The sequence below is a fragment of the Fonsecaea nubica genome (assembly GCF_001646965.1).
Source record: "Fonsecaea nubica strain CBS 269.64 chromosome Unknown Scaff103, whole genome shotgun sequence".
In the NCBI taxonomy this organism is placed as follows: domain Eukaryota; kingdom Fungi; phylum Ascomycota; class Eurotiomycetes; order Chaetothyriales; family Herpotrichiellaceae; genus Fonsecaea; species Fonsecaea nubica.
Genome location: NW_019173776.1, coordinates 95,554 through 113,859, shown reverse-complemented (window position 1 = coordinate 113,859; position 18,306 = coordinate 95,554). Strand labels below are relative to the sequence as shown.

General features: G+C 56.2%; 8 protein-coding genes across 8 annotated transcripts; 4 read left to right on the top strand and 4 right to left on the bottom strand.

The window, feature by feature from the left end:
* Positions 1 to 720: 720 nt before the first annotated feature.
* Positions 721 to 1,215, top strand: AYO20_10137 (phosphoribosylaminoimidazole carboxylase; the record flags this gene model as incomplete). The annotated part of the gene is made up of 1 exon (XM_022638312.1): positions 721 to 1,215. One exon carries the CDS (start codon positions 721 to 723, stop codon positions 1,213 to 1,215), a length of 495 nt encoding a protein of 164 aa, XP_022495670.1.
* A 772-nt stretch (positions 1,216 to 1,987) lies between these two features.
* Positions 1,988 to 5,147, top strand: AYO20_10136 (hypothetical protein; the record flags this gene model as incomplete). The annotated part of the gene is made up of 6 exons (XM_022648398.1): positions 1,988 to 2,144; positions 2,221 to 3,630; positions 3,706 to 3,754; positions 3,804 to 3,914; positions 3,961 to 4,274; positions 4,324 to 5,147. The coding sequence occupies 6 exons, from the start codon at positions 1,988 to 1,990 to the stop codon at positions 5,145 to 5,147; spliced, it is 2,865 nt and encodes a 954-aa protein (XP_022495669.1).
* Positions 5,148 to 5,406: 259 nt separating this feature from the next.
* On the bottom strand, positions 5,407 to 7,027 carry AYO20_10135 (hypothetical protein; the record flags this gene model as incomplete). The annotated part of the gene is made up of 3 exons (XM_022648397.1): positions 5,407 to 6,198; positions 6,401 to 6,619; positions 6,746 to 7,027. 3 exons carry the CDS (start codon positions 7,025 to 7,027, stop codon positions 5,407 to 5,409), a joined length of 1,293 nt encoding a protein of 430 aa, XP_022495668.1.
* A 550-nt stretch (positions 7,028 to 7,577) lies between these two features.
* Positions 7,578 to 9,082, bottom strand: AYO20_10134 (hypothetical protein; the record flags this gene model as incomplete). The annotated part of the gene is made up of 4 exons (XM_022648396.1): positions 7,578 to 8,230; positions 8,297 to 8,470; positions 8,517 to 8,841; positions 8,909 to 9,082. 4 exons carry the CDS (start codon positions 9,080 to 9,082, stop codon positions 7,578 to 7,580), a joined length of 1,326 nt encoding a protein of 441 aa, XP_022495667.1.
* A 685-nt stretch (positions 9,083 to 9,767) lies between these two features.
* On the top strand, positions 9,768 to 10,895 carry AYO20_10133 (hypothetical protein; the record flags this gene model as incomplete). The annotated part of the gene is made up of 1 exon (XM_022648395.1): positions 9,768 to 10,895. The coding sequence occupies one exon, from the start codon at positions 9,768 to 9,770 to the stop codon at positions 10,893 to 10,895; it is 1,128 nt and encodes a 375-aa protein (XP_022495666.1).
* A 467-nt stretch (positions 10,896 to 11,362) lies between these two features.
* On the bottom strand, positions 11,363 to 12,229 carry AYO20_10132 (hypothetical protein; the record flags this gene model as incomplete). Its single annotated transcript, XM_022648394.1, has 1 exon — positions 11,363 to 12,229. One exon carries the CDS (start codon positions 12,227 to 12,229, stop codon positions 11,363 to 11,365), a length of 867 nt encoding a protein of 288 aa, XP_022495665.1.
* Positions 12,230 to 13,040: 811 nt separating this feature from the next.
* Positions 13,041 to 15,010, bottom strand: AYO20_10131 (hypothetical protein; the record flags this gene model as incomplete). The annotated part of the gene is made up of 5 exons (XM_022648393.1): positions 13,041 to 13,850; positions 13,909 to 14,010; positions 14,071 to 14,514; positions 14,567 to 14,772; positions 14,833 to 15,010. 5 exons carry the CDS (start codon positions 15,008 to 15,010, stop codon positions 13,041 to 13,043), a joined length of 1,740 nt encoding a protein of 579 aa, XP_022495664.1.
* A 905-nt stretch (positions 15,011 to 15,915) lies between these two features.
* AYO20_10130 (hypothetical protein) lies at positions 15,916 to 18,202 on the top strand (the record flags this gene model as incomplete). The annotated part of the gene is made up of 4 exons (XM_022648392.1): positions 15,916 to 16,003; positions 16,069 to 16,385; positions 16,457 to 16,485; positions 16,543 to 18,202. 4 exons carry the CDS (start codon positions 15,916 to 15,918, stop codon positions 18,200 to 18,202), a joined length of 2,094 nt encoding a protein of 697 aa, XP_022495663.1.
* Positions 18,203 to 18,306: the final 104 nt, after the last annotated feature.

Sequence of the window (18,306 nt, the reverse complement as noted above, 5' to 3'; positions counted from 1 at the left end):
TGACAACATCCCCCCCCCTACCGGCCATCGATCTTGGAGTCAACATGATATAGACCAAGAGTTTTGTATGAATTTGATATTTATCCCCACTGTTCACTTCTCTGGTTGAGTTCAGACACCCGCCACTAGCCTCTTGGACGCATTTTCGTAGTTTGTTCCCGATATATGGGGCTGCCCCCCCCCCCATGTTTGAGGTGGACAAGGGCACAGGTCGAGCATTTTGGGTTTAGGCCAGTGAGACTCGGGTTGCCCAGAATCGGCTGAATATGGGAGCTTTCTGGGCGCTTCATGACCCGATGGCTCTAACCGTGTGGAGGAGGAGGGTGGGAGGTAATGTGACATCCAATGCAGTGGTGGGTGATGATGGTGGTTGGTGGTAAAGAGCATGAGTTGGTCATACATAATCATCCATGATCGTCCAACTGGATTGCATTGTGAGAGACGGTCATCACCGCACATTGGATTTTTCCCCTTTTTGTATCTCGAATCCAGCAAATTCAGGAGTTGAACACAGACATATACAGCCACACACAACAAGAGATCCCATTGCTCTCTATCTCTCATTCCAAATCAAATCAGCAATTGTTCCAATCATGGACGCCCCAAGATTGTACCGCGGTGGTGGGTCTTAGTACTATCCTCTCCCGATCACTGACTCCTCGCTAACGCCTGTCCCTCACTCCAGGGCCAGAACAACGCAAGGCTGTGATTGCCGTCTGCATGGGCTCAGACACAGATCTGGCGACCTTGCGTCCCGGCATTGAGATTCTCGACACCATGGACATCCCCTACGAAGTCCACATCACTTCGGCCCACCGCACACCACAATACATGCTCGACTTCGCAAAGGGCGCCGCGGGACGGGGGCTCAAGGTCATCATCGCCGCTGCCGGCGGCTCTGCTCACTTGCCGGGAATGCTGGCCTCGGAGACGGTCCTCCCCGTCATCGGCGTCCCCGTCAAAGCCATGGCGTTGGACGGACTCGACAGTCTGTGCAGCATCGTCTCGATGCCGCGAGGCATCCCCGTGGCCACCGTGGGCATCTCCAACAGCGTCAACGCGGCCATCCTGGCGGCGAGGATTGTTGGGACCAGCGACGAAAAGGCTCAGAAGTGGGTGGCGGACCATCTCAAGAAGATGGACGACGACAACATGGCCAAGGAGCGCCGTCTCCAGGAGGAGGGGTGGTCAACGTACAAGAAACTGGACTCATAAAGGGGGGAAAGCGTCATGAAGGATGGTTTTTCTCCAAAGACTCTCGTCCTCTCATGAGCGGATACCTACGAGGACACGAGCGATGAGATAGAAGAAACATGCTTTGTATGTACTGTAATTCCTGTTCTGGGGGTTCAACAACGCAACGGGGCAAAAGTGACAGTGCGAAAATGAACCATCTTGATTCTTGACATGTCCCTAATAGTCCCATTGTGCCAGCTCTAATATTGTCGACATACCAGCTGTACCAAGATCTTGGGTGTTTTGGAGTGGCGGGCGGAATCAATTGCGCATCTTCCTCGGTGTTGCCCGTCCGCAATCTATTCGTCACTTGGAATTGCTTGTCCCACGCCCATTTTGCATTTCGGTGGAACAATCCAACTACATTATCAGCGATATCGAGGGTCGGTCCTCTTGTGACATTCAAAGGCCAGCCAGGATATCGTCAATTGCTGCTCACTCTGTCGCAGGCACTGATAAGAGGCGGAATGCGGCTCGAAAACTAGGTGACACCAACAACCGCCATCGTGAAGATAGCCACTCAACGCCTCGACCGAGGTTCGCTTGGGGTTTATCTGACTCCCTCATACACGATACACCTCTGATAGTGGCTGGCGTTGCCCGCTCCCAGTCCCCTGATGCGTCCCTGACGCTAACCAAGTCGTCCTGCGATCGGCCTGACATCCTTGACCTCACAAGATCAGATCTCTGCATACATTGTGATGCTCTCACGTGCAAGCGTAGACATCTACATTGCCTATGGACATCGATCATGGCGACCAAGCCAAAGAGATTCGTCTGCCCCAACGATGCCTGCCAGAAAGGGTTCACCCGCGCTGACCACCTGCGGCGTCACATGTTGAACCATGGCGACGGGGAATACACCTGTCCGAGATGTCGCTTGCACTTTAAGAGATCCGACCTCCTAGGTAAGGAGAGATACTGATCTTGCGTAGCGCGGGTCGTGGTCGTGATCATGAATGGCTAATTCGAGCTGTCACTCAGATCGCCATGTGGCGCGACATCGGCAGAAGGATGAAGAGGCTGGTGGTGAAGGGCTCGGCATTGTTGAGAGTCGGAAAAGACTCTGGCGAGACGCCGATGGGAATATCGTCAGGGATCGTCCCTCGCACAGTTACTTGCGCAGGCAGTGGATGAAGATGCAATCTCTCGACCTCGCGCAGCAGAGTGCCCAGATACCGATCTTCATGAGCTGTTTGGATACTCCCACATCTGTCGATACAGAGAGGGCCTCTCCGTCGAGGTCCAAGTCTGGGCCCGACACGGTGACTTCCCAGGGTCTTGAGGCCGATGGAATCCCTCAACATCAAGGCTTGATCGAGACGGCACTGGGATTTGACATGTTTGAGTTTATGGCCAGGTCTTCCTGGGACTTTCCGACCGATGATCTGGAGATGCAGGTCGACGCTCCCTGTGACGAAGCGTCGACACAAAACACTATGGGGGAAGCGCCATGTTCACGACAAATGGACCGAACTGGCCACTCCGCTACAGCAACAATCTCTTATGATGGACTATTCACTCCGGTGGCCAGTCTCGACTGGCTCATCGACCCCAATGCCAACATAATGTCTGGTCTTGAATCATCGGAATTTGGACAAACCACGAACCCCAATCCACCACCGAACATGTCTCATCAACCGATGAATTCGTCACTAAACGAATTATTCACCATGCCGCCCGAAACGGAGAGCGAGCCAACGTCGAGACAATCACTGGAGCAGCTTTGTCAACCACTGCTACGGAACTCGACTGGAGCAACGGAGACCCTGGACGAACTTTCGGCAACCCCAGCAGTTGGTACAAGAACCTCGAGAATACCGGCTCCATCAGAGCTTGTCTCCGCCCTAGACTCGTTCTGGGAGACCGGGTCTTCTACTTTTGCCTTGACACGTCCAGGATCTTCAAGAGGGGCACGAGAACAGTCTGAGCAGATGCCACAATCTGAAAGAGACAGCTCGTGCTCTGCGTCAAGCCTGGACAGCCTTCCCAGTCGGCTGGCACATGCACCACTGCTGGATGACGACTCACACCAGAAACTATTGAGCTTGTTGCGCCACGCCAAAGGTCGAGCAGCTGATGTGAACATGGATACCATCAAACACCACTCGCTCTTATCCCGTGCGTCCATGCAAACCTACCTCGAGCTTTTCTTTTCGTGTTTCAATGCTTCTTACCCGCTCCTGCACCCGGCCTCTTTTGAGCCATCTCGGACGGAAACTCTACTTCTCTCGGCTGTGGTATTACTCGGTGCAACCTTTAGCGACAACAGTATTGACGCCTTTTCCGACCGGATGTACGATGCTTTGAGGGCCGAAGTGTTCCATCGGGTAGCGTTTTGTGTGACGCCAGAGCTATGGATGATCCAGACCGTGTTCTTGCTCGAATGCTTTGGTAAGTCCAGTCGTGTGAAATCGCATTCCCATATCGACCCAGACTGGGACCGACTAACGTGGTTGACAACTCTAGGACAAAGAACACATGACACGGCGTTTTTATTCCATGGTCTCCTCGTCAAGTGCGTCTCCCCGGGATGAGACACAACAGTGACAACTAATACAGGGTAGTCTCATTCGGCGAAGTGGATGTCTGACTGTGCAGCAACCGAGGGTCGTTGACAAGCCTGAGCTTCTCGAGTCGAACTGGCACAAGGCGATTAGTGTCGAGCTTCAGAAAAGGTGAATGATTTTCAGAAGTCTAAATAATATACTGACTGGCCCACAGGGTGGCTTTCCTTTGTCTCTTCTGGGATACACAAAACGCCGCTCTCTTCTCCCAGCCACTGTCTCTGTCCACGTTCGAAATACGCACCGCTCTGCCCTGTAGCCGGTCAGCTTGGGAGGCCGCCTCTGCAGAAGAGTGGTGGAAATACGCACGCGAGGAGTCTCTCCTCCCTTTCCAGTCCGTATTGACAGCGTATCTGGATCTCGACTCGGGATTGAAAATTCCCGATCTTGACGCGTTCCCACTACTTCTAGTCCTCAATGGACTCATATCTATTCAGTGCGAGATGAAGCACGTAGATCAGATGGCTTCTAGTAAGCGAATGAAATTTGAGCTGCTCATCGTTACTAAATGTTTCGACAGGACTGATGCATCATACGGGCTATCTGGACAAGGACAAATGGCGGGAACAACTCATTGCCGCATACGACGCATGGAAAGTCGACTTTGACACCTACTGCTTGAAGATGGTTTCTTTTGACGAGAGCCACTCGAGACGAGCCCACTTTGCGCGCTTTAGAACCGCTGCGAATGCGGTGTACCACACGGCCCATATCACGTTGAACGTCGACATCGTCGATCTCCAGATCTACGCCGGAGCCCGGCGATCCATGGGCCGCCGCGTGACACGGTCGGACTACATGCGAGCCCAAGGGAATGTCAGGGAGTGGGCCAAGGCGCGTGGCTCGTTTTCTGGGGTCAAGGCAGTGTGGCACGCGGCACACCTCTTGCGGGACAGCGTCTTCAACCTGGAACACTTTGACGTCCGACATACCTTTTTCTACCCGTTCCGTCTGTACATCTCGACGCTGATCTGCTGGGCGTTTCACTCCCTGACCGTGGCGGACACCACCAAGGCGCCACCGCAGCAGATCGCCAGTCATCGACGGTATGAGACGACACCCGCGACATCTGCTGCTGCGGGCGCAAAGACGACCGAAGGGTCTACGAGGTGGCAGGCCGAAACGGAAATGAAGGTCCTGGTCAGTAGCATGACGAGCGTGATGCCCGAGCGTCTCTCGCGGTTGCTGGGCAAGTATTCGACGTCGGGCCTCACGACCGTCATGGCCGAGCGGTTGAGTCGCATCAGGTGGATCGTGATCCAGGAGGGGATCAAGTTGCTCAGGGACCTTGTGCCGGAGCGAGTGGTGGACGAGTACGAGGGTGAAGGCGTTGTTGATGAGTAGGCAGGAGTCGCAGGAGCGAGGAGTACTATAAGACTCTATGTTTTGTCTGTCATGGGCTTGTCGTATCTTATGAGAGGGACGATACCCCTCTATCTCCTCTCTCTTTTTGATTCTTGTTCCCATCCTTTACATATACCCTCTGTTTCGGTGACACATACCACCTGGCCATATACGTGTTTGTCTTGACAAGGAGCTGACCAGACCAGACTAGCCTCTTCACTACCTTCCACCCACCGTCTTGGTTGATTTTGATGCTGATCTAGTCGAAAGAAAAAGACTCGTCACCACCGTTCATCACGACGGATTGAACTCCCCTTCCCCTTTCCCCCCGTCCCTCTCCCTGTCCCTGCCGCTCCCCCTGATTCTGTCCCTCCCCCTCCACCCTCGTACTTATCCAACCCTCCAACACGGCCGCAATTTCGAGATTATTCAGCTCCAGCATCTGCATGTGCCCGTTGCCCAAGATACCCCGGTCCTCGAGCCTGATGAAGTCGCACTCCACCCCGGCCTGGCGGAGGTACGCGACGGTGGCGTGGTCGTAGGGGGCGTGGTAACTGGCCTCGCCGACCTCGACGAGGACGGGGATGTGTTGGAGATTTTTCAATCTGCGCACGACGCCGCCATTTCGCGGCGTCGAGGAACCCGCGTCCTGCCGCTGCAGTACCATGTCGTCTCGCCCGGGCTCGGTCGACGGGATTGTCACCAGGTCCAGCTCATCGACATTCGTCACGGGCGGGGAATACGCGATCGGAATGTCCGTCAGGCCCCATGCCCGCGCGGCCGCGCCGTTGTGGGGGTGTACCCCGGCAAAAGGGGGCCCGTTGGGTTCCACGGCGATGATGGCGCAGATCAGCTCCGGGCAGATGTCCGCCGCGAGCCACCCCCCCGGAGAGCCTTGGGAGTGGGTGAGCAGGATGGCGGGTGTGGCGATGTGGTGGAGGAGGGCGGCGATGGCACTCGCTTGCGAGGATTGGTATGCGGCGATGTCGGTGACGCTGGGGTATGTACTGGCGTAGAAGGCGTCGAAGACGGGGTCGCCGCGTTGGCCGGTCTGTAGGAACCGTGGGCATGTGGTTAGTCGAGTGTGGTATGTACCATACAGAATACAGAAACGGTCATCGCTCTTCTCCTGTCTTTGTTCTTGACCTTTCCCCTTCCTCTTCCTCCTCCTTCTCCTCCTCCTCCCATCCCATACGGTCTTACACAACCCTATCGTTCCGCTATCCAAGAAGAGAGACAGAGAGACAACTCACCCCCGGCCACTGCGAATGCTTCCCCGCCTGCGCCCACTTCCCAGGAGAAGGCGCGGTGAACCAGGCCTCCACAAACCCCGTGGTGAAGGTTGTATGGTTCTGGCCGAAATCCGGCACTGATCGGCCCCGCGACGGCGTGTCCATGATGTACACGGTAAAGCCACGCGCGAGGAAATACGACGCCCACCCGGGCCGGTTGTCGGGCGTGTGGAGCCAGTTCTGGATGACCACCCTGGGGTGTTAATACGATTTGATTTAGATCCGTGGATGTATGGACGTGGACATGGACTTGGACATGGATATGGGATATAGGATGAACAGTGAAGAAGAAGATGTGGAACGTACCAGCCCGCTCTGTCCTGCCCCGTGGATCAAGACCAGCGGGAACGGTCGTCTTCTTCTTCCTCCTCCTCGTCGGTGCACCCCCTCGACCTCGACCGGCGACAAACACTCGACGTACGCCTGGCCTTTCATGACGTATCCGCCGTATTTACGGGACTTGTCCTTCTTGTCGGCGTTGGAGTTGCTGTTACCCTCCTCCTCTTCTTCTTCTGGGACATACTCCCCCCCGACGAAAAAGTAGTTGCGACGGTATGGACCGTCGGGGAAGACGTGTGGGGAGGACATGATCTTCTCGGTCGCTTGCTTCCCTCTTCCTTTTTTGGGTCGGCAACGATATGGTGTGGTGATCCGGTAAATAATGTAGATTCGCCTGAATATGTAGATAAGATAGATCGAGTGAATGAGTGACTTGACTAGCCTTGATCTGAGCTGATCTGATCTGTCAGTGTGTGACAGATCGGGCGTGTCTACTTTGCATAATCTACCATCTATACCATCAACACCAAATGAAGGAGGGATAGTGGGGAGGGATGGAGTTATATAACAAGGATGGACATACACCTAGGTAGGAAGGAAGATTGAGAAGAGGAGAATATACTACTTTACCGGGCTAACTAGATACTCCCGACGCGGCGTCCGCTTCATTTTCTCGACTTTCTCCCATTTTGTACGAGGGACAGAGTTTTGTGCCTGTTTCCAGAGTGGACATAACTATGCATAGTATATGGTGCTATTAATTTATGTATACTCCCTGAAGTCCGTTGCAATCCTTCCGGTTTTCAACTTTCAACTTTCCCACTTTGACCGCACGAGGCAAGATCTGGTTCAAACAAAATCAAAAAAGGGTCCCGTCGCCCGCAATCAGAATGGGACTGGACCTGGTCGTCGGCCTGTACTTGGCAGCCAATTCCCGACCAGCCTTGAAAGTGCCGGCCTCGAGCATCTGGCCCAGACTTATGGGTACTTTCTTTCCGTCCGCACTCGCACCGAGTCGGGCCAAAATCATCTTGTAGAGTTCGTCACACAGCGCGACCGTCATGGCGCGCCACTCGACGATTTCGTCGCCCGTGGCGTCGAACTGGGGCAGGGCCTGGCCCGACAGCTCCTGCCCCCTCCGCAGGGCGTCGGGCTTGAGTCGCAGCACGGGAATGTCCACGAAGATGCCGCCGTTGCGGTACTCGGCCAGACCGGTGCTGAGGTGTTCGTTCCGCCACGTCAGATCGAGAAGTCTCACGAACGGCACTTTGAGCGAATACGCGAGCCACTGTGTCAGTTTGTGGAAGGGCTGGATGGGGCCCGTGAGGCGCTCGTCGCCTGTGGCTTTGGCCCGCTGGGCAAGAACCCTCAGGGGCCATGCGTCGCCGATCGGCCGTCCGTCGATGTGTGGTCGGTTTTCTGGCCACACGGGGAGAAGAAGCTGTTGTAATGTCTGCCAGAGAAAGGCAAAGTCGAGGATCTTGGAGTCGGTCGAGTTTTGTAAGAGGTAGTCTAAGGGAATCTTATCATCAGACTGGTCACAGTGGAGAGAATAATCTCATGTTCAGAGTGTCTTACCAACAAGATTCCCTGGTCGCCCCGTAGCTCCGAAGATGGACGTGTGGTTGAGCAAAGACACACCGAGACGGTTGAGGAGCGTCACCCGTGATGAGAAAGCAGTCATCGCGTTGTTAGTCGAAATCTGAAATCCCTGCTGCATTGTCTGTTCGGTCATGTCGGTGAGACCACGGGCTGGATCTGTCAGACAGAGCAGAGCCTGATGGTGGAGGCAACATACCATCAACAAAGTGACCCCCCGTGCTCTGTGACTGGAATTTCCCGCCCAAGAACATGTGCAGAGTAGCCAGCGCTATGCCCTCGCTCCTCCCGTACGTCTGGCCCGTTCCCGGCTCGCTGAACTGCCACACATCACCGGCGCCGGCGTCCATCAACACCGAGACAAACAACAAGTCGACCATGCGACGCGCGAGCTCCTTCTTGTCACAGCCCTGGCTCGTCCATTCTTCGATCAACGGGGTGATTCGGTCCTTGTTCCCGACGTTGAACTGCTGCCACCGTCCATGCGGAGGGATCTGATCGTACCTGTCCGGTCCAAAGTCACGCTATGCGACAGGTGCACTCGTCAGCAATGTAGACTCTGTCGGGAGTTTGGTCCGGGGGAGAACACACCGAGATGATGGAGAGCACGAAATCGGCGACCTCGGGCATTTTGGTCTCGTCAAAGTCAAAGTGGTTGAGGGAGTCTTTCCTCGCGGCGTCTAGCACATGTTGTGCCTTCGATCGGACACTCTCCAGCGATAGGATGGCGCTGATCTCGGCGTCCAGCGTTTGACTCGGTGTCATGGTGGCTGGCCGATGTTTGCTATCTATCTTGGTTATGGCTGGCGGAGAACAATGACAGAGCCCCGCGATTCGACGGACCTAATCAAGGGGACGATAACGGCTGAGAGTATTACAGGTGTCTCTGAGGATAATCGGCTTGAGAGTGTAGTCGTAGCACAGCCTCGGACAAGTGCATCGAGGGGGTCTGCATCGAGGATCGGGGAGAGGTAGAGGTGAGGTTGCGTTTCCCATTTTAGCCAAAGGATGGGGACAGTCAGGCAGAGAGGGTCAAGGTACGAGTGACGAGGGACGAGGGATGAGGGACGAGGTAGTATGGAAGCAGTAATTGTATCCTCCCCACTCAAGATGAGGCACCAAGCAAGGATGACCTGCATATATTATTACTGTGTGTAGAAATATGCCCGAATCATAATTAATTACTCGGGGGAGATGCGGTCATTTCCCGCCATTTCATGCCTCCCCATTCTCCTATACTGGCAAGAAACTGAAAGACGCCACCACAACACTCGATGGAAAACCACACTCGGGTCTCGTCCATCATCAATACAGTCTTGACAACTGGATAGCTGTGGTGTTGTACAGAAACAACCCCTGACCTGGTCACTGGGCGGGTGGTGACGGGTACCTCGTTCCTCAAGGCGTACAACACAACACCACGGCAACTTCCCAGATAATACCGAAGACAATGGGCAAGATCCGCGTCGGCATCGTCGGCCTGTCCAGCAAGCCCGGTGCCTGGGCGGCCCTGGCGCATCTTCCGCGACTGGCGTCGTCGCCCAACTTTGAGATTGTCGCCATGTGCAATTCGACCCTCGAGTCGACCAAGGCGGCCATCAAAGCACACAACCTCCCGGACTCGGTCAGGCCGTATGACTCGTACGACGGCATCGCCGCGGACCCGGACGTCGACCTCTTTGTCGTCTCGACCCGTGTCGACAGCCACTACGACGTGGTCGTCCCGGCGTTGAAAGCGCACCGAAACGTCTTTGTCGAGTGGCCACTCGCGACGACGACAGACGAGGCAAAGAAGATGGCCGCGCTCGCGAGAGAAGCCGGCGTGCGGACCATGATCGGGTTCCAGGCCCGCGCGTCGCCTTCGATCCGCAAGATCAAGGAGCTCGTCGACACGGGCAGCCTGGGCGAGATCCACAGCGTGCATTACCACGGCGTCATCAACAACTGGCACGACAACGCCGCCGACGAGCGGTACGCGCACTTCCTGCAGCGGAAAGTCGGCGCGAACCCTCTCACCATCTACGGCGGGCACGCGCTCGACTCGATCTTCTTCGCCGTCGGGGAACTCAAGCCGGGCACCTACCGACCCCTGGCCGTCAACCTGCGGCCGAAGATGCCCATCCAACGCGCCGACGGGACGATATCGCCCGACGTCTTCGACAAAGACACCCCCGACCAGATCTGCCTGCAGGGCCAGCTGGCGCGCGACCCGCCCGCCGTGCTGAGCTTCCACCTGCGCGGGGGCGCGCGGTTCCCCTCCTCGCCCGGCTCGACGTGGGAGATCTACGGCACCACGGGCGTGCTGGTCGTCACGTTCGCCAGCGCGGGGCCCCAAATGGCCAAAGCCACGAGCATGCGCCTGTACCGCACCGAGTCCAAAACCGTCGAGGAGATCGCGGTCGACGAGGGCGGCGACGAGTGGACCGCCCTGCCCAACCAGGGCCAGAACATCGGGAGGCTCTACGAGGCGTATGCCCTAGGTGAGGGGTACGGGGATTTCGAGCTGGCCGTAAAGAGACACGAGTTGTTGGATGAGTTTTGGGCGTCGATGGACGGTGTGCAGGGGGGTTCTTTGTGATCTTTAGGTTACTTTCTGATGTGCTATGACTGTGGAAGAGGTGGTGTAAACTATGAGACCTTGCTTTGGTAAGAGGTGGCACGGTACAATAAATGAATGAATACAGTAGAGAAGGTGTTGTGCTTCGTCGAATAGAAGGGAAAGGCAAAGGGGTTCCGTTCCCAGATTACAACCTATAGACTCGGAAATTACTGTCTTGTAGAAAAAGAAACATACAGGAGCTGTCTTACTCGGTCCTCTTGAACTTGTTAGACTCGAGTGCCTCAGGGAGAATTATATTGTGTGCGTATGTGTGCGCCTGTGTGTGCTGCAAAGAACCAGACCCGGTGTCCGCCCCATCCGCCCCATCCATTTCCTATACCCATACCAAACGAAGAACTCACGCATAATATCAAATTTCAGCTAGCAGGTCGTTACTCAAGAAACAGGAGGCCTCCTTTCTTCCTCTTGAGAACTTACTAACAAAGTTACTCAATCGGCGTCACATTGTCCCACGCCCGATGAACCAGCTCGGCAAATTCCTGCAAATTCTGACACCGCCAACCATACCCGACCAAGCCCTTGTCCAGGACCATCCTGCTTTCCGCTTCCTTACCCCATCGCGGCCCGTCCCCGACCAGGTACACGCTGCTCAGACCCAGCCGTTTGGCCGGGGCGTGGTCGTGACCCAGGCTCTGCGCGACGTGGAGGATCTCGTTGCGCTGCACGCCGTACCGGGCGCAGTAGGCGACCAGGGTTTCCAGACGCGTCTCGTCCAATGGCCGCCCGGCGTCACTGGCACAGTCCTCGGCGGTGAAGACCTTCCACCAGCTCACGTCGCCGAGGCCGCTCGAGGGTGAAGATGAAGTCGTGTACCACGCGAACCGGTCGATGTTGGACAGCGCCACGAGCCGGTAATTCTTCTGCAGTTGCCGGAGCGCCTTGACGGTGCCTGGAAAACACGGCCACGACGAAATTACCGCCTCGCTACCAAACGCGAGAGCCTCGGCCTCGGTCGTGTCGACCTGCAATTCGCGCGCGATCCGGCGCCAGATCTCCGCAAGGATCCCGTCGAACCGTCGCACCGGCTTCTCCAGCTTGATCAGGTCCTCCTGGCGCTGGAAGAGTTGCAGGAACCGTACCGCCCCGACCGTGTTGCTGTTCGGGATGTCCGCTGACAGGGGCGTCGGATCCAGGTACGGTGACGACGGTGGCAGACGCGACAGCAGCGGTTGGAAGGATCGGACAATGTGGGCCTTGTACTCGATCAGGCTGCCGTAGACGTCGAACGAAATAACTTTGTAGTGAGGCAGCGGCAAGGTCGGGATGGTCGGTTCGGGCATGGGCAGATCCATTGTTGCGGCAGACAAGATGTTAGGTGTTTGGTATTTGGCGACGGCAGCTGGAAGCGATGGCGATGGCGATAGCGAGGTCAATGGTGAAGGCGAGCATCACGGCCAACACAAACACCAGATCAAACCAGGGGAGATACACTACCTGGTATTGTACCCAACCATCTCACCAGTCGGTGTGAGAAGCTGATACACCGTGCATCCTGCATCCTGCATCTTGAACCGTGCACCGCGCACCACGTTCTCGGTAGCAAGTCACAGCATTGAGATAGGTAGTCCTTCGGCGCCCTCCGCCAGACATCACGGGCCTCCCCGTCTGTATCATCCCGTTTTTGAGATCAAAGGTGGGGGAAACCCCACAATGGGACGGAGAACAACGGTCAAGGCTGACCGGTGTCGATCACTTTGACCGTGTTGGGCATAAAGGTCCAGGTCTGGGACTTGGCGATGAGATGCCAGCGCATTGTCGGGTAGCACCAGTAGTAATGGCAAGAGTGGGGGAGGCGAGGCAGATGGCGTTGCTGGGTAATGACGGGCGGTGGATAATGGAGGTGATGGATGTGATGGTGTTTGGTGGCCTTGACTGCGGTTTACAAGGTGGAAAAGGTGTGAGAATCTGTGATTGGCCAATAGAGACAAGGCTGTAAAGAGTAGTTGCGCCACGTGACAAGGCTGAGGTCAGGCGTGCAACCAGAAGAAGTCACCTTTCGAAGAAGTCATGTATTCAACAATCATAAATGCACATGTACATGCACCTGTAACGTAATTCTATCCAGGTCAACAACGACATAGACACTCATCAAAGGCCGTCAAATCAAGCAACCCTCCAATTAAACCTCACAATCTCATGCCACATGATCCAGTACCCGTTCCTATCGTCCAGAATCTCCTCCCGTTCCACCTCGAGCCTCTTCCCCTTCAGTCGCGGCACGAGGTAATAGAACACAGCCCAGTACACGAGAGAAAAGCCAACGAGGCCCATCCCGATCGTGCCGGTCAGATACCACTTGACGGGCTGCGTGATGCCCGTGTCGCCCGACGGCGGGATCCAGACGGCCACCAGCGGGAAGGCGTTGGCGATGGTGAAGAGGAGCGCCGCCGAGATGCTTACCCACGCGTTCGACTCGGACTTGCTGGCCCAGTGGTAGCCCGGTGCCAGGCGCAGGACGAGCAGGCTCAGGCCAACGGCGAACCCGAACAGGGCGTCGATTGTGAACGAGTATAGATTGACCACGGTCCGGTAGGCGTCGGTGGGGCTGTGCTCGGGAATGGTCAGCACGATCACCAAGACGGCGAAGACCCAGTGCAGGATCAAAGCCCCCGCGGGCGTGTCCTCTGACGTCTCTACCGCTCTTCTGTTGGAGTTGCGCCGGGACCGCCGCGGCCACAGCGAGTAGTTGTTGGCAAAGAACCGCGCCCACGGCAGGATACCCTCTTTGGCAATCTCCTGCTTCACCCGTGCGGCCGTAAAGGTCTGGACAATAATGTTCCCGAAGCTCGAAAAGGCGATGAATCCGCAGAGCACCTTGTCGGCCGCGTCCTCGCCAAATATGCGTTGGAAGAATGGCCGGGCGACCGTGTCGTCTGCGCGGCCGAACAAGATCGAGGCCGGCACGACGAGCATCTACGCGGCAGTCAGTCATTGCTGTCATCGAATCTTCTGTTCCTCGTCTTGAACTTACGTAGGAGATGTTGATCAAGACATACAATACGCTGACAACGCTGACGGTGGTCACAGCAGTAATCTTGAACTTCTTTCGAGGATCGTCAATGTCTCCCAGGACCTAGTCTCATGTCAGTAACCTAAGGTTCCCAAGCTGGCGCAATTTCGCGAGATGGCTCACATAGTTGGCCTGATTGAAACCGCCAATGGCAAAGATGATGCCCAGGAAGGCTTCAGCATAGCCGTATGATGATGTCGCGGCATTCGCAAAGGACTTGTGCACATTTAGGTTGTCGGCGGCAATCTCATCGTTCCCACCCAGGCGACCCCCGGCGTACACGACGCCCAGGATGAACATGAGCAGCAGCATGATGAACTTGACCGTCCCAAACACGTTGTTCAGCCAGACACCCCCGGTCCTCGAGATGGCGTGCAGCAGACAAGCAAAGGTGATGACACCGATGGCGATACCTCGCACCGAACCGTTGATGGCCTCCTTGCCGGATGCCAGCATGATATTTTCCGCAAAGACAATTGCATTGCCCGCGGCAGTGCCCAGGCAGATAAAGGGGATGCCATAGACACAGGTGGCCAGGTAGAGCGGGCGTTTGACCATGTATTCGAGCTGTGTCGACAGGAGTCAGTTCTGTTCTTTCGCTTTCAGGGCTTGTACTGACATAGTTCTTCTCGCCTCCATTTCGAGGCACCGATTCTTTCTGGTGCTCATTCTCTATCGTCAGTCTCGGGACAGTCATGCCAAACTCTGCAAAGACGAGAACCCCTGCGATCGCGACGATAGCCCCAGCAGCCCAGAAGACGAGACTGTAGCCCACGGTATGGGTACCATGGGCCACGGTGGTGGGAGTCCTGAATATCCCAGTTCCTTGTCACACAATCAGAACCCTCGGTCGACATAGGTCAGAGCGAGTTGTCTGTGACTTACCCACCATGCGGTTGATGATGATGCAAGCAATGGAGATATACCCCAGCGAGGGTGGACGGGTCGTCACCACCGTTCTCGGCTGTAACCTGGCTTGCTGGATCTTTTGCAGCTCTTCCTCTGTGAATCTGGGGCGGTCATCCATTGCATCTTCGATTTCCATCTCTACGAAGCGTTCCATGGTGTCTTCTGTGCACGCGACTGGTGTTGAAGAGAACGGGAAAGAGTCTCAGGACGGTAACGAAACGAAGACCCCAACAAAGGGCAAATTCATACGAATGATGCCCTTCCTGGGTTCAAGAGCATGATTAAGGGAAAAACCATCAAGTTGGCAGCAATGCCCTCTTTCTTCTGGGCTTTCTTTGCTTTCCCGACTTCGCCTCACCTGGGCGCATTCTGTCCAACTGCAGCCAAGCGGGCTAGAGTCCCAAGAGTCCCAGGAAGAGCATGAAGAGGGCTGTCCTACCTTCCAGAAGGCAGCCGCTAAAGGAATTGTTTCAAGCCACGGCGACTTGCTAAGTGTAGGACAAGGCGACGGATACCATCCTATACTCGCTTTGATTGGGCCACCTCCACCATTCCAAGGCTGGGCGCTTAACTGGACTGGCAAGTCCTCGCCTGGTCTTCTGCAAAGCCTCAATTCAAGCCTAGGCAGGCAGGTCAAATGGCCGACTCGGAAATTGGCTCGTGAGGCTGTACCTTCTGCCTTCTGCCCCTCCAGACTAACGGTCTGGGACTCGGGCTAAATCGTGAGGCTGAGAATCCACGGCCAATGCTCCCACACCCTCAATCAGCAGAGAACCGTCCGCAGTATTTGGGATAGCTGAGACCTGGCTTAACACCTGCATCACCTCTGGGACTGGGTATTGCTGCGCGTGGGAATTTTTGGTTCTCCATATCCGAAGTTCCGAGTTTGCTACAAGTGAAGCAAGGCAAAACCACCCACTGACTCCGACCCGTTTCCAATCCGCCAGATCCCACGGTTTGCCACCAGCCTGAGCAATACATTGGACAACCCTGGGACAACTCCTTCATCACTATTCGACCTTGCGCACCGAAACATGCCATCCTCTCCCGCCGGCAAGCATGGCACTTCCACTGTCTGAAATCGCCGCCGCCGCACGCATCGCGTGGGCTATCTACGACCTCGGGTTCAGCCAGTACACCAGCGCTCGTAAGTGTACTCTCGCCGTTGCCATCCATAAGAGCGAGAACCCCGGCTGAGAGGCTACCATATAGAGCAGGAATACCTCGATTTCGGAAAGGACATACTACTTCTCCGCGACGGTCTCAAGGCCATTGTCGACTCGGTCGAGCATGTCAATCGGCAAGGCCCGCGCGGTGGTGGGAGCGTAGACAACCGACCGGACTTGTCTGCTTTTCACACGATTGTTGGCGACTTCAGGGAGACGTTGAAACGGTGCGAGAAACTCATCCGCCAGAACGCCCATTTTAGCCGGGATGCCAGCGGCTTCGTACGCAATGTGCAGTGGAACTCGGGGATTGGCAGCTATGTTGAGTACCTGGGGAGACGAGTGTCTTTTCACTGTTCAAAGGTGTGTGCCTGTTATATTGGGTGACCCATCTTATATTCTTCTCTGACTGTCCGTGGCTAAACGTGGAAAAGATCAACTTAGTTCTCATCCCGCTCAAGATGTAAGTAGTCGATCGAGCATCCCTCTACACTTAGCCGAAGTCCCTAACTTGATATAGAAAGCTGTACACCGACATCCGGAAAGATATCTCCATCGTCCACGAAGACATCATCTTCCAGTTTGAACAGATCATCCGAGCCCTCGATATCGACAGCGATGGCACCCTGCTCGCACTTCCGACCATCCTCGAAGAAAAGTTCCGACTTTCTGTCGCACGATCATCGATCCCGTTCTCCATCGAAAAGGCCATTGACGCACTCGCCCTTCACCTGGGCAACAGCACGCAGCAGTTTGTGCTCCAGCCGCCACTGCTCGTCAGACCGGACACGTGCCAATACATCAACCTCATGAAATGCGTGTGGCTGGTGCAGCGTCTCCAACGGGACCCGAATTTCGAAGCCAGATGTCTGGACGTCCTCTGGGGGGCGTACTTTCGCCAATTACAGAGAAGAGTCATCCACGAGTGCCGACGGTTCGCGGCGCGCGACTGGCCTCTGCTCGCGCCCGACGACCAACAGATCTTGCAGGAAGCGGACGACAAGTTCGAGATGTGGGTGCACTTTGACGAGGCCGACGACTTGGACGACCTCACCGAGCCCAACGGTATGGAGACGCGTGTCTTCCGCGCCACCCTGCCCGACGATTCCGGGCGGGCACAACAGATCGCGGTCCTCAGGGTCAACACGAGCCGGATCCGGCTCGTCCGCACTCTGGCACGCGGCAACGACCGCGCGATTGAAAACTACGAGATCGACTCCCAGCGGGTGTTTCTGCTGCCCTTCTATAGCTTCCCCGAGGCGTCGGCCGACGCCATCAGTCTCGGCTGGAAAGCCCAGGCCTCGGACCACCAGAGCCGAGCACTCACGTTCCGCCGACTGGGCGACCTGCACCGACTGCAGGAAGCCATCACAAATTTTGGCGTCGTCGCTGATCGGCCCGGCGTGGCGGCCGTGCAGATCAAGGAGTCGACCATATCGTCGCTGAAGACCATCGGAGTGGGCGGCAGGGCACAGATCTGGGTGTGTCGCGCCCAGAAGAGATACGACGAGCAGCACTCTCCCGGATCTTTTGACACGGACTCGGCCAGCCCACGGCCCAGGCAGGATTCGAGCCTCACTGGGTCGTCTGGGTGGAACGGCACAGGCGGTCCTGGCGGGTGGGCGCGATCGTACGCGGCGTCGGTCAACGGCAGCACCAGCATCCAACAGTCAGGCAGTCGGGCGTTGATCGAGCGACCCATCTCAGCGCAACTGGTGTTGTTCACGGAGCGGAAAAAGGGCGTCAAGACGCTCGTGGCGATCCAGATCGACGAGGGCACGCGCCTGAGCCCGGAGAACTGCCACTGCAACAACCCGGCCAAGAAGTGCACGAAGATGGTCATCAAGAGCAGCGGGAGCAGTGTCGGCGGTCGCAGCACCGGCAGTTCCTCCGGGTCCAACAGCAGCCACAAGCCCACCGTCCCCGTCAAAATCTACGAGACCAAACCGGGCCACGAGGACCAGTGGAACCTCGCCGTGCTGGGATACCCGGAGCACGAGGACGCGCGCAAGGACGTGCAGCTGCACCGGGCAAAGTTTCTCGTCGTCGACTTTGAGAGCGACCGCGCCCGCGAGCTCATGGTCGACGTCTTTGAGCAGACGTGCTTCCTCATGCAGGAGCGCGTGCGGATCTATCACCAGGACCTGGCGGATTCGAGGAGTCGGAACGTGGCGCAGTGATTTCACGGATCACTGTATTGTACAAGAGTATACTATCACGGCTTCCTATCCCTATCACACGGGTTACCATCCCTCCCTCCCTACCTCACTACCTTGTTTACCTT